Source organism: Ammospiza nelsoni, chromosome 1 (assembly GCF_027579445.1).
Source record: "Ammospiza nelsoni isolate bAmmNel1 chromosome 1, bAmmNel1.pri, whole genome shotgun sequence".
Taxonomy (NCBI): Eukaryota; Metazoa; Chordata; class Aves; order Passeriformes; family Passerellidae; genus Ammospiza; species Ammospiza nelsoni.
Window position 1 is genome coordinate 111,393,507 of NC_080633.1, and position 15,488 is coordinate 111,408,994.

Consider the following 15,488-nt stretch of genomic DNA (forward strand, 5'->3'; position numbering starts at 1 on the left):
ACAAAAACAGGCTGATCCTCCTGCCCATAGGTAACATACATCTGAATCTTGGCACCTGCCATTGGATTGAAATTCAAAATGAGAAACAGCAGGCCTCAAGGTCTGGAAATAAAGGTAGCATAGGGGGGAAAAAATGTTCTCTGCCTATTAGTAAATAATAAACTGCAGCAGTAAAGACCAATGACAAGGATTGAGGAAAACACACTGTGGGCATCAGATAGATACTGGGGCTATGACACAATGGTAAACATGTCCAAATTCAAAGTGCTAGATGTATCTAGTACCTATATTAACTGTTTGCCTATTTGTGTAACTAAAAGCTTTTTAGTGTCTAGCAACATTCTGCTTAGCTACTTTTTGCTACGTCATGCTGTGATACTCATTGAAATAACTGTTGACTAATAGACCCCAATTTATAATAAATGGATAAATGGTTGGGAAGAGACATTTATCCAAAATTCTGCTGATATCAAATTTCCTTGAGAAAATGCTTCCCCCTAAGCCTCCCCACCTGCCCCCCCCAAAAATTGCACACATTTCCCAGGCAGTTTGGTTATGCAGTTAATATCTTAAGGTTGTTCTGTGCTTTTAGGTAGCTGACAGGTATGCCTAACTGCTTAAATACTACTTTTGAAGAAAGTAGTAGTTTTATTAGCCAGAAGTAGTTTTATTAGCCAGTTAACAGAAAGCATCTGTCTTCTTTTGCCTGCTTTATTTCATTAGATTTATCATTATTATTGTTATTATTACTGTGAAATGTGTAATATGTGTTCTCTAGATTATTTTATTTTCCTCAGCCCCCATCTCTTCCAAGGCTGACTTTCTTGCTTTAAGGATGAGCTCATAGGAAGCTATTAAGCCAAAGTTTGTTTTTACTTGATTGGCTTTAACACTTCACTCCATTTGCTCTCTCATCTCACTTTCCTTCCACTCTTATTAGAAGCAGGATTGCTCTAATGCAAATATACTTCAAAGAGACAGGAAAAAGAGAAGGAAATCTGAATTCTCGTCATAGCAGATGTCCTAATGCAATATCCATAGAAAAGGGAGATTATTTTAAAACAAGTAAACAAACAACCTCAACAGTTTGAGAGTGAATATATGTGTTGTGTGTGCTTAGTTTATGAGAGATGCTCATTTATTTGACTTAAATATATGTATGGCTTAAAGGATTGAAATCAAGCTCATTCTCTGGTTTGGTTTATTCCTCCTTGAACAATCAGAACTTGGGGATTTCTACAACAGAGAGCTGTCTGCACAGTGCACTGCATTGAGTGCACTCTGATGTTGCAGAAGATTATAACCAAAGAGGTGGGAGCAGGGTGCCCCTGCTGTTATTTTAGAGCTGGATTTGGCCTTGCTGTTACTAAAACTTTCTTGATATTTTTATACATTTTATAAACTTCTCTATATGCTTGTTAAGCACCGGTCTCTGGCACATTGGAATTTACCTTGGCAATACCAGATAGCGCTGACATATAAATTATTCTTCACAAATAGAAAAAAATATTGTCTAAATGTATCCTATTGAGAGTTCAGTCATTGCTACCCAACACCAGCTGATGGGGGCATTGAGTGCCCAGGGCATTGGATTTTGGGTGGACTCCTCCCTCGGGCACTGACCATTGCAAAGCCCAAGCATCAGCCAGGGCTGCATCATGTCTTCAAAACAGGGCCATAACCTTTGTTCCAGAAGATTTGTGAGAATTATTCACAGACCTGCTGGTCCTGTCCCAGGAGGGGATTTCACCCAGCTTGATTTAGGATGACAGGGTGGGTCCTTCAAACCTCACGAATGTCACGGGCTTAACTCCTTCCAGCTTCCTTCAGCTACAGTTTTTCAGCTTTATTGTAGGTTTGTTGGTTCACTCTTTGGATCTATTAGGCAAAATACTAATTTACTTTAAAATATTATCACTTAATCATCTATATTGTACTTTACTTATTTGCCTGCTTTTAAATTACAGCAAGAATGATAATGCAAATTTCTTGAATGTTTTGAAGTCTGTATATGTGAAATTTTTCTGACTTTACATCCATTAAAATTAAATTTACTAAAAAAGAAATCTTGTAATTACCTATAAATTCATTAAAGTTCAATGATAAGAAGCAGAAAAAATACATAGTTCATTACAATTCTATTAATTGAAATGTTCTACTTATTAATAAAATTTGACCTGCTTTCTCCTATTTAGGAATGCTTTTTCCTACTCAGCTTTTGAAAGCAGTCCTTTTGCTTCCAGTTCAAAATGGAAGATTCAATTAGGAACACAGGTAAAACAGTATTTTCAGTTCCACAGTTTCCTTGAAGTCTGATGTATCTTGCCAAAATTGAGATGAAGAGAACAATACTGGAATTTTCTATATAGAGGGGCAATTTAAAAAGAAATTAATCTTATTTTAACTAGCTTTATTCACTTCCAAAGCTAGCTTTATTTATATTGCTTTATCATTTGCTTGGATGCAAATTTAACTATTTGAAAGCTCCCTATATGCCCAGCTCAACTCTTAGTTACACCAAAACAATGATAATGAGGCCTTCTGCATTAGTCAGATGTGGCAGAGGATTTGTGTAAATTTTCAAAAAAACACAGGGTCATTGTGCAAGAAGTTTACAATAAACATCCTTTTGAGAATTCTGGTTTTTGCTGCTGCATTCATATAGAATTTACTATCCCATCTCCTTGTTGGATAAGCCTATATTGAGACAAAAAGGGATAAATAGATGAGATCTGCCTGAACTACAGTTTTTAGATGGATGGCTGGCATTCAAATATGGCACTCATTAAAAGAATGCTGACTGTTTGCTCAGTAAAAATTAAATACTTCAGTGTTACAGCAACCATAACCAGGGGGCTTTACTGAACTCTCATAATATAAAAAGATAAAGGTTATCAAAAGATGTAATAAAAAAAGCTATGACTATGTCTAGATTAAAGGAGGAAGGAAGGGGCTACATTCTTTTTTCTTTTCCACTGCCATTTCTTGAGAAATGCAATGGGACAAGTCATCTAATTATATATATGCCATACTTCCTAGTCCCATTGGTCAAAAAGCAAAGGCTTTCAGAAATTGTCATCATTTGAACAAGCTAATTCCTCTCATATTTGTCATTAATTCTCTAACAATTCTGCTCTTTTTTTCTTTTCTTCCCACCACTATAAGGGTTTGGAAATAGTCTCGACAAATACACACACTCAAAAAGCTGACACAGGTAGACAAAAATACAGAGGTGAAAGCAGCACATTCCTTCTCACCGAGTGCAGTAAATTGTAAACCAGGGCTAGCTCATTGCAAACTTTCTGTGTAAACCACAACAATCTCATAGTTCACATAGTGCTGGACCTCAGAAACTTGATTGTCTCCCTCCTTCCTCCAGACTAGTGATATCACCACAGCAACGAGCCACAGAAACTGCTACAGCCCAAGTGACCAACAAACCATCTAGTACCAGACTGCAAAAGATGCTTCAGAGTCTGCAAAAGATGTTTCAGAGCTCAGTAATTGGTAAATAAACATATTCCTAACCAAAATACTGTGCCTTGTGCAATAATGACCAATTTATTTTCCACTGCTATAGCATCAGTCAACCTAAGAAGACATAACTAAAACTTATTAAGCTATTCATGAAACAAGAGCATGAAGGCTGAGACCACTAGCAGTGTTAAAATTCAGTACAAAGTGGAAGGGGATGAGAGGATGCTGGGATTTCAAGATGCCCCACCAGTCTTTCCTTGTGTTGAATGGATGGGCTGGAACATGACTCACCCTGACAGAGGCTCTATGGGACAACACCTGGGGAGATGCTGCAAGACACCAGGTGGGAGCCAGGCAGAGCTCATGCCATCACACCAGTGCCCTCACTCCTGGTGGCACAGAGCAGGAAGGGCATGAACATGACCTTGTCCTCACTTCTGCTCCAGCCTGCAAAGCTGAACTGACATAAAGAACATGCTACATCCTTATGAGAGCCACAGAGCTCCTGTAAAATCCTTGGAAGAAATTTTGGATTAATCAGTCAGGGTTTCTCTAGGGACAGCAGTGCAGATTTTCCATTCCCAACACTTTGGTTTATAAAAATGGCCTAGCTTTGAATTTATCTTCTGAGATGGTTGTCAAAAGAGCCTTGGGACATGAAATAGAATTTAAAAGGGTAGTGACTGAATTTTCTCTGCTGTTCACCAGTATTTACACCACACTATTTCTCTCACTTTCTTTCTGCCTCTTACATGTCAGTTTTCTGCTGAACATTTTTTCTCTTAATGTTTATATTTTTGGTATATAACCATTTTTTTGGAAATAACCATTTTAACTACTTCTCATGTAAGTACCCTTTTTCTTTGATGAGCTTGGTTACCTTCCATGGACCTTTCATCTCTTGCAACCTTTTAGAGATGAGATAAATACACTAAGCATGCCATTAAAGGCAAGGACATACCATTTAATGTATGAGAATAATAAGTTTTCAGTGTTATTCTCTATACTTTTCCTAATGCCGATTTTTGTTATATGTGCCGTGCTCATTTTGGATACACTTATTGATTTGTTTGAAACCATTCCTAAATATTTCCCTTGAGATATTACACTAATTCCATATATTTTAGATGTGATTGAAAGGCTTGAATTCTTCCTTTCCTCTCCAAAAGCTAATATCATGATGGCATAAAATGTAAATTATCTGGCAATGGTCTGTAGGGAATTCTGCCTGCCATCATTTCTCCCTTTTTTCCCCTTTGTTACAATATTTCTATTTTAGCTCCCAATTCTTCTTTGACTTAACCTAATTAATTTGCATTTCCATATATATATATATATATATATATATATATATATATATATATATATATGGGGGGGGTGGTGTTTACATACACACACTGGAGTGCATTGCATAGCTCTCAAATACTTGCTGTGGTTTCCCAGTTCTTCATCAGTTTTAATTTGTCATCATAGCCAAAGCTACAACCCTGCTTTAATAAAGTCTGTATCAGATGGGTTTCATTTCAGAAGGAAGCAAGAAACAGTTTTCACCTGAAAATTTCTGAAAGATTCTTGAACACAAGTTAGAAAAACATCATTAACAGCCACAAAATCCAAACTAGTTCCCAACCAGCTCCAGTTCATATTTACGCTTAAGATAATTTTTAATGACTCTTACTGATTTTTTTCTTAGTGTTGGCATATGGTTCACTATCTCTTATTTCTGTGAGCTATCTTTACTACCCAGTTTTTGCCTTTCTAGTACATTCTTGTCCATACTGTTGCATCATTGTCACATATAGTGGCAAATAATATATTTTAGTAGTATTTTAGGTACTTCATTCTTAAGTTCTTTAGTGGTTTTGAATTTGTGCAAGTTGCAGTGATGCCCTGCAATGTCATATCCCCTCTTTTTTAATTCTTTATTTCTGACCATTCTTCAATTTTATCACCTGAAAAATGTGAACCCAGGGTAGATACTTCTTTATCACCCACATCAGAAAAGATACACACTGAAAAATAAAGTTTTGTGAAATGTGTTTATAGTCCTCATCTTTCTTGTCCACTGAAACCTCTGGCCATACCTTAGCTGTCCTTCTTATTGAAACTAATTACCTGTATAATGATTTGCCTATTACTCATCTTCTATCAGCTCAGGGTAGTGAAAGTCCATTTCTAAATGTGATTTCCTGTATACCAGCACAGTGTTGCTTTACCCTACAGATAGGTCATGATTTAGTGGCAGCTACTCCAGCTCTGGATCTGCCTTGAACAAAGGTTTTCTTCAAACTGCACCTGGCATTATTAGTAATGGTAAGTCCAGAGGCAACAAAAAGAGCAATCACAAGTCATAATTACTTAAAAGTTTTACAGTGAGTTAGATTAATAAGTCATTTAAATGCAAGTAATCTCACCACGTAAATTTTCTCTAAGTACAGTCAAAATGTTGTAGCATCCATGTCTGGTTTTAAAGTCTCTGGGGTAACAAAATGTACAAAAGCTTCAGACACGCAGACCTTACTATCAATACAATGCATAAAACCTCTCTTTCCCTAAGGAGTTTAATTACAGGCTCTTAAGTAAAAAAGGTTGAATGGATTTCATCCTAGGCAGAAGTAGGTCATTTGATAAATGTTGCCCTTCCAAGTCTATATAGAATATTTGTTTCTGAAAAAAAGTCTTTACTTGAGGTTAAGTCTGACATAGATCAGTTTTATTAAGTAAACTGTTCACTACAGGTAGCCCCTTAAGTTGAGGAGTGTCCACATATACAAGGAAATGTTTCAAACACCCCATTTGAATTTCAACAACTGGGCTGTAATCCCAGCAGATGCACACAGTAACTGTCAAGATTTGCAGCTTGCAGAGTTATTGAATAAGCAGTTAGAAGCCTGTACAACTGTCTGTGACAAAGTTGATCATCACTAAGAAAATCCATGTGCATCGGAAAAAATGCTCAATGCCATAACTTGTGGCATTTCTTTCCTCTATATTGACAATGCCTGGATATTGTATGTTCATAAACCATTAAAAAATACCTTGCTAGTGGAATCGTAAAGTTTTGAGATTCACCTATTTAAAGAGAACAAAAGGGTAATTTAAGCAAGCTGCGGGATCACTTTCAGCGCTCTTGCAGGACAATAGCAACAACTCTCAGTGCACCAACTACCACTGCCTGAGTTTTCTAGAGTCAGAGAGGCTTCTGGCAGGTTTAAAATGACACAGACAAGACAAAAACATCTTTTACATCCTGAAAAGCTCTACTAATTTGGGTGACTGTGTTGACCAGTCAACCTACTCAACAAGGAACACAAGATGCCTGTGCTGCTCTGCGATGCATGGGAGGCTGCAGAATCTGCTGTGATCCTCCCTCCTGGAGAGTGTGCTTCCTGCCACGCTGTCTCATGATCTTTCTCCACATCTACCTCATTTATACACTGCTTATTTCGTTCCTCTTTTACCAGCAAACTCTCAACAGGTGTATCCTGCATAACTGGGGAAGATTGGGACCCGAATAGCTTCCTTCAGACCAAACCTAACAGCTGCTAGTTGCCTCCTTTCAACAGCAAACAAACTCACAGTTCAGTGTCAGCCAATTTGAATTTATTTTTGTAGTGTAAAATGAAATTTGAATCATTAACTCCCACATTCATCCAGCACTGGCACTAGCCTTCTTCCCCCAGGGCCTGTGTTCATGGGAAGCCCTTTCTACCTGCAGTGTCTCTGTGTAGTCTCCTCAGATCCTGTCTCCTTTCAGTCTAGAGTTGAACAACAGCAATGGTGATCACCTCAGAGGACAGGGAAAGAAAGTTTCTCCATAAAAAGATCAAAAAAAGTCCTATCAGGCTTTTTCTGTAAAAAAGCTGTACTGATGCCTAACAGCTCATTGTAGCCCTAACCTTCCAGCTTATTTCCCACTGATCACATAGCTGTGTAGCCACAGAAACAGCACACGGTACGTCCAAAGAAAATCAGGGCTGGAGCATCTGAGCAGCAGCCCCTGCATCATGATCAAATCCACTGCAGCTTCACTGACAAGAGACTCAGGGTAAGAACGAAGAAGGTTCACTATCACCTCTGGCTTCTCAGCAAAGGTTCACAGAAGCATGAAAATCAAACTGTGAGGTTTTATTTCTGATTACTGGAAAGATTTGGGCTTTTGAGCTGCAAGTCTGGCCTTTGCCCAGGTGATAGCACTGAATTTTTCATCCTGTCTCTCATTACATGTGTATTTATGGGATGGATACATCAGTGCTAGGTTTTGTTTGCACACTGCTACACCCTATTTCATGTTTCTAAAGTCAAGTCAACATTTTCTAACCTTAAAACACTTCGTTTTTAAAAACCTGCTCTCCTTGGCTCATTTTTCTTTGAAAATTCCAACTCAACATTGTTACTAAGAAATCTCAGCTCCTCCTGTCCCTTTGCCTCTCTCACACATGCATGTGGAGATGGCATCCTACATATGGGCGCTTTAACATTTTTTAATTCCAGGACAGAGTTATTCTCTTTATTCATGAACACTCCCCTGAATGCCTACATTAAGAGTTGCCAACTAAACCAGTTTTGTTCCATCTGCTGTGACCATTTTCCAGCACTCCCTCTCTGATTCACCAGCATCCCTCCCCACCGGCTCCATCGGGAGGTCTGCAAACAGCAGGGCAGAGGCTGCGGGGAGCGGGAGGAGACACAGCTCTGCAGACCTCAACAGGGGTTAAGGAAAATGTGGCTGGCAGCTAGAGCAGGGGGGATATGGCAGGGTTTGAATACCACTCCTGAGCCTGGAAGGTGCATTTAATGGGACTGTAAAACTCCTGCGGCATTGTACCTTGGGATAAATTATAGCTCACCCTCGGCATCACCTTTCTGTGGTACTTACTGCCATTATGTGCTGGCAGTTCACTAGGCTACAGAGCTACCAAAGTACATTTGACAAATACTTCTATAATTTTTTTTCTATGGATGGGTACAAAAATGGGGAGAAATGCAAAAAAAAAAAAAAAAAAAAAGCTTATTTTCAAATTGCTACAAAATGCCCTAAAATAATGAACAATTTTAAATGTAAGATAGTTTAAAGCAATCAATTTTGACCTATAAGCTATTTATGTTGTGATCTTTTTTCTATTGTTCATAAACAAAGTAATTTATCTAAAAAGAAAAGGAATATAAACTGTATCTATCTACTATTATTCATGTCCAACAGAACAAGAGGTGGGTTGGGACATAGCCTGTTCCTTAGAGCTGACTGGTCTATAATTTTAAGCCTTAAATCCTGTAATCAGGTTCAGTAGTACAGCCTTGCACCTGCACAAAGCCTTGCTGGTCTACTAGCAGCAACCCATGAGGTACCAGATCCTCCTGGAGGATCTAAAGATTTAAGCTAAACAAAATTCAGTTTCAGAATCAAAGTTCATTCTGTGCTTATATTTGGAAAATATAGAAGAAAACACAGGAAAATTCATACATTAGGTCTGTGATATCATTAAAGCCAATGAAGTAATTTCAAATTAGTAATGACATAAAAGTAATCTGAACTTGGCCTTTGAGGTTATATTCTATTAGTTTGCTAACACGGTGTAAATTCTATATTTAAAAGCTATCCTGCAGTCATCTTGGCCCTTCTTTTTTAAAGGAAAATTCTGCTTAAAGTCTGCTGATATAGCTTGGATTATTATTTTATAACTTCTTTTTTAATCAAGACTAATTTTTAGGGTCCATATTTGCGTCCACACACAACATCAAGCCAGAGAAAGCAAAGTGGTGAGGAGAAATTTGTTTTCAAGTTGCCAATCAATAAGTAGCTCCAGCTAAAGAAACTACGCAAAAAATAAATTTTAAAAATGCACCATAAATATCATGTATACGATTAGAAAGGATATCCTACCTAAGATACTAGTTCCATACCTCCTCATTGTTGGTGAGTACCAACTATTGAAAGTCAACAGTGGCAACCACTTGGCATATTAGGTTAGGTTGGCCTAACCTGTTTTATTTATACAGTGTGTCCAGGCTAGACATCATTTCACTGCTTTCACAAAGTGCAGCTTGGGCTTGATGCAAGAAAACCTTCAGTGGTGACAGAAACAATCTGAAAAGTTGCAGAAGTGAAACACTCACTGGGTTGCATACAGGAATGCCTAAAGCATACAGAAATACCTTATTGTGTGCTGTCCCACTCTGGACCTAAAATGGCTGTTTTGCAGGGAATGTTGTTGCCTGGTGACCAAAAGTGCATCTCCTAGGCCACAGAGGGATGTGAACATTCAGAAATTGATTTGTTCCTGTTGCTCTTGAGGAGACCATACCCGTAAAATAGATTAAGCCAGCACATCACCATCTATGCATTCTCCTTGCTGGCATGCTTAAACTTGATACTGAAGGCAGGCCTGTGATTTTGAGCTACTTATCAAGTAGGCAAGGGAAGAGCAGAATAATACCTCGTGCACTACTGCCCACAGAATATGAAAGTAGACCAAGGCTGAGCTGCTGTAAGGCTGCAAGACACCCTGCTTCAATTAAGTCTGTGTTGTACATCTAGGCTGTTCCGGTGCAACCTCCCAGTTGCTATCAGGCTCTCTTTCTTTCATTAGAATCAAGTAGTTAATTAGCCCCAGCCTGTCCTCTCTCCTTCTCTCTTTCCCTTTAACGCAGCAGTAATGATGTCTAATTACCAGCAGCAGTGGATTACAGCACCATCAGGAGCAAATCTCTCTGGCTGACAGCAAAGCTGAGCAGCAAATCTTAAAGCTTCAAGGAGAGAGTAATTCCTAACAAAGTATTTGAATATTTCCTTATTTTTGACCAGCTTGTAACTGTAGAGTCCAACTTGCAATTTCATCCATCCTCTTATTGAACAGGGAGTGCTCATGTAGTGATTAATTTTAAATTGAAATTAATTTTACCTATGGTGAGATCAAGTGATGGACGAAAAGAGGGAGAGGGTGAAGGAGAAATTCACAGTTTGGAGCTCTGCTACCTTTTGGGGCTGTCTCTGAGGACAGGCCCAAATGTATGGGATAACCATGAGAGAGGGGAGGAAAAAACAAAAATTATCACAAATTTAAAAACTCTTAAATAATAATTAAGAGTTAAAGAAATGAGAGAATGGGCTTTTAAGGCTTACCAACAATTACCGCCTGATGAAAATCCAATTTTTTCCCCCTGTAACTTATCCTTCCCATCTGGGTGAAATTCTAGACCTCTATATAGGAGCTAATTCTAGACCTGTAAATAGGAGCTTTGCCAGTGACTTTCTCTGCCAGGGGCAGCATCCCTGTTCTGTCAAACATGTTCTTTCTGAGCCTTCAGTGCCTGGCAGGCACTGCCCCAGCCCTGGCAGCAGCTCATACAAACCACTGCCACCCTGTGGGTCTGCTCAAATACTCCTCTGCCTTTTGTGCTGGGATGGTGACACCAGATTCATGGATTTAGGAGGGGCTGGCGTTTTTTTTTCAGAGCTGAATGTTGCAGAGCATCCCCTTTTCCTATTTTTGTTGGACAACAAATTTCTGATGGCCAGCAGGAGGAAATTGTATGTATGTATTCTGAAAAGGATTAAATATCATTGCTCAGGTTATATACAGATATTCTGTATATTCTGATATTACAGATAGGTCATGCTAACTTTTCCTTTCTTGATTTCATTACCAGTCCTAATTTTATTAAAATTCCTGCCTGGTTGCTAAACTATATGAAGAGAGTTACTCCTATATGAATGTAAATACATGTAGAGGGGCATAAAGAGACATTCACAGCTAAGGGTGTGATTCCCACAAATGTACATAAGGTAAGACCTGCAAGATGCTCAACCTCTCACTGAAATCCCTTGTGGGGAAAAAATAAAAATAAAAATTGATTCTGTGTTCTTAAAATAGAAAACAGGATGGAAGGTGGACTCCAGGCTTTCATGGCCTAGCAAAGATGAGAGAAAATAAACAAGCTTATCATCACTGAGTCTTGTGTTTCAGAGGACCAGAAAAGCACTTAATTTTTAAATTCCATTGTGTAAATTAAGGTTATCCTCTTTATTTAGTGCGGTAGTCAATGTCATTTTTAAAAATACTGAATTTACTTACAGTTTTGAACTCGTAGTGAAAAAAATAGTCTTGGGAATAAACAATCTTGCCCACTGGCCCTTCAAAACAATTATTTCAGTGAGCAGAAGAGATATTTAAAAATACTAAGCTAATTGGAGACTCCTGCTTTAGGCAACCTTTTTGTTATAAATTGTATCTATGGTACTGTCTGGGCTCAGAGATGAGCAATCAATCTTGTAACACTAAAACAGAGATCTGCCAAATCATCTGAATCTATAGACAGACCTGAAACACTTCAGTGAACAAAAAACCATAGAGAAAGAAAAAACTGTCCAGAGCTTCTCTTTTACTTTAAATCTTCATATTGAAGATCTCCTTAAAATTAATTTCCCACTTCTGCCTCCTCAGAGCCACGACGGCACTGATGACAAGGGGGCAAATACAAGGCAGCCGCTGGGAATGCCCAGGTTTATGACTTCAGCAAGGCAAAGAGAGGCAGATTTCCCCGGCAGCCTACGTCACAACCCAGCCCAGAATACTTTCCAAGAAGCCCCCTTTGCTGCGCCACCCAGCAACCTTCCCGTTAGCTCTGGATAAGCTGCCACTCCAGGAAAAAAAAAAAAAAAAAAAAAAAAAGGAGAGAGAATATTGCTCATCCAAGCCAAATGCCCAGGCAGGAATATTTTTAATTGCCGGGTTTCCTTTCTCGGCTCCCCCTCCACACCCGCCCCACGCACAGACAAAAGAAGCTTAGCTTGCGTGACCCAGCGCATAAGAAGTAAGAATAATGATACATTAAGAGAGTTCAATAGGCAAAACCTACTTGCAACCAACAGTCCCCATCTTCTCAAATAGGAAAATCTGTCGCTCCTGCCACCACCAAGCATAATAGCTCTCCCGCTGTCAGACCTGCGCCGAGCCCGAAACGCCAGCGCCTGCCGGGGATGCCACGCTACCCTAGCGCATCGAACGGAGTGCTGAGGGGCTCCTGCGACCCCGTAAAGTGTCACAAAATGCACCCTTCCCCCGGTCATGCGGAACCCCGTCCTCCCTTTGTTGAGCATCCTCTCTCTCCCTCCCGCCGCCCCTCGCTAGCGCAGCCGGCGCTCCACAGCCCAGCCGGGCACATTCGCGGCCGCTCGGCGGCGGCGCCAGGGCTGCGGGATAACAATAAGGGGGGGAAAGGATAAAAATCATACTAGCAACAAATAAATAAATAAATAAAGCTCAGCAGAGATCCCGGGGAACCACCGCCCGGCGCCGCGCCTGGCTTTGTGCCAGGCAGGGTACCCCCGTGCGCCATCCATGCATCCATCCATCCATCCATCCATCCATTAGCGGGGCCGCTGCCCGGGGCGCGGGCCCGGCACAATGGCCGGAGCGGCGGCGGGACAATAGCGCACCCCGAGCCCGCCGCAGCGGCCCGGGGGGGACGGGAGGGACGAGCAGGACGAGGAGGACGAGGAGGAGAACGACACCGACCCGGCGGGGCGCGTTGTGCGCACGATCGCTTTAAATAAAAGGACCCACAAAGACCTCGGCGGTGTATAATGTGACAGGCAAACGCAACATGGTGATGATGACTTGGGGGAAGAGGGAGGAAGGAGCCAACTGTGGCTGCGGCTCCCCCTGCGCCTCTCGCTCCCGGAGCGGGCTGCAGCGGCCGACATAGAACAAGGAAGACAATTCTCTACTAACCGTGGTTTTGACTGGCACGTACAGCACTTGCTTCCCTCCTCCAGCACCACCACTGACCTCGTCCGAGTTGCCGAGCTGGAAGCCTTTAGATTTGACCCAGAATTTGAATTTGGCATTATCCGTGGAGCTCGACTCGGAGCCGTTCAGGAGCTGGACGATCCGGTCGTATTTTTTACGGGTCACCGTCTTGGTTTTTCCTGAGTCCCCGTAAGTCCTGAGACACCAGTCCTGAAACTGGCGGTACATGTCCCGGTCGCTGCTCTCCATAATCTCCTAACACACACACGCACACATGCACACGCCGGGGCGCACACACACACACAGGGACACGCACACAGACACGGGCAGACACACGGACACGCACACGCCGCCCCGAAGCGGGCCGGGGTACGGGGCCGGGCCGCCCCGCCGCACTTTGCACCTGTTCACCCAGCGCTCATGAAAAATGCATCCACCTCCGAGCCGGAGCGAAGGAGGTCCCGGTGCAGGCAGATCCCAGCGGATTTTTTTTTTTTTTTTTTTGTGGTGGTGGTGGCTCGGGGGGGTGGGGGTCGGGAGGGGGATGGGTGGGGGGGGCAGCAATCAATTCAATAGTGTGGCAATGTTCTCCTTCATTATTTTTTTTTTTTCACAGGAGGCAAAACGGATCTGGTGGAGGTTCCTCTTATCCTTCCACTGTACGTGATCAGTCTCTTTAATAATTGTGCAAGGCAGGACTATCCCACTGGGTCCAGCAGCAGCGCCTTACCCACAGAGGGTTCGGTTGGATAAATAATTAAAATCCCATCCCTCGGCTTAGCGAAGGAAAAAGAAAATATTGACTCGGATCCTTCTTCTTTTCCATACATCAACTGCACCCGGATTCACCCTGGATAGTGCAGGTGAAGAGGAGGGAAAAAAAAAAAAAAAAAAAAAAGAACGGAAAGAAGAGAAAAAGCCCACCCTAGTCCGCCCCGGCAGCCCTCGGCTGTCTTCTCCGAAGGCTTTCTGAGCTTTCTGTCTCTGTCCTGGCGGGCTGTGCCTCTCCCCAAAGCCGCCTCGCCGCGCAGGATGGAAGAAGCACTGAAGGGCACACTGGTCTCTTTGCTCCCCCTTTATTCCAAGGCTGGGCGGCTTTGCTTCAGATATCCCCGCTCCGGGCATGAAGGTACTGGAAAGAAAGAAAGTTCTTACCTGCTATTTTCTAAGCCTAATGCATCCGATCCGCGTTTAAAGTACATAATTTTTAATTTTTAAAAAATGGTCTGTGAGAATTTCACTTCCTCATATTGAGTCCCATTGAATTTTCATATGCCCTTTCAGGAATTTTCCTCTGTTTATTTACATGGCGATCCCAGCCGATGGAAGGAAAAAAAAAAAAAAAGAAAAAAAAGAAGAAGAAAGAAAGAAAGAAAACCCATGTATATGAGACAGGCTTGGATATTGGACCAGAGGAGAGATCAGTCCCAGGAGGATGTTGGTACAGGAAAGGAGGCGGCTCTCGTTGCTCTGCCAGTGTAATGATGGTGCTCACACATGTAGGACTCCTCGGGTGCGGGGTATCCTTTGGTCTCTGGGCTAAACTGGCTACAAGGCATTCAAGTAAGTTTGCGTGCGGATGCTAAGCATAAACCCCCGTTTTGTAAAGGGGCGAAGAAGAAGAAGAAAAAAAATCCTGATTATTTTTTTTTCCCCCTCCCTTTGCCACAGCTTCAGTTCACGCCGGAGATCTCCGCGCTCCCCCGGTCTCCCCCGCCGCGTCAGGCAGGACACCCCCTCCGCGGGGGCGGGAAAAGGCTCCGCCGCGCCGCTTCCTCTCGTCGCCTCTCCGCGGCCGCGCCCGCCCGCGCCTCCGCCATCCAGCGCCGGGCTCCGCGCCCCCGCTCCGCAGCCGTGCGGCACCTCCGCGCCTGGGGCACGACCCGGGCCCGCGCCGCCCGCGGGCTGCGCTCCGGGGCCGCCGCTGCGCCGCGCCGCGCTCGGCTGGGCTGGGCTGCGCCGCTCGGCTGGGCTGCGCTCCGCGCCGGGCTGGCGGCGGCGGCGGCGCACCGGGCCGGGCCCAGCGCCGCTCCGCGCCCCCCCCGCGCCCTGATTGGCCGCCGGGACAAAAGTTTCTGTGGCGACGGCGGCGCGGCGCGGTGACGGGCAGCGCTGTCCCATGTCGGGATGCTCCCGCCTCCGCGGGCGCGGCGGGGCGCGGGGGACGGCGCGCACCCGGCCCGGGCCGGCGGGGGGTGTGGGGGATGCGGCGGGGGAGAGAGAGGCGAGGGCAGCGTTTCCATGGCGATGTCTCCGGGC

The 15,488-nt window shown here is 42.9% G+C and overlaps 1 protein-coding gene across 1 annotated transcript in view; it reads right to left on the minus strand.

Moving 5' to 3' along the window:
• Window positions 1-13,494, minus strand: part of NOL4 (nucleolar protein 4) — a 186,617-nt gene extending 173,123 nt beyond the window's left edge. Inside the window, exon 1 of the mRNA XM_059474206.1 lies at window positions 13,212-13,494. Coding sequence (XP_059330189.1) covers window positions 13,212-13,478 — 267 coding nt within the window. The 5' untranslated portion in view covers window positions 13,479-13,494. The remainder of the gene's footprint in view (window positions 1-13,211) is intronic.
• Window positions 13,495-15,488: the final 1,994 nt, after the last annotated feature.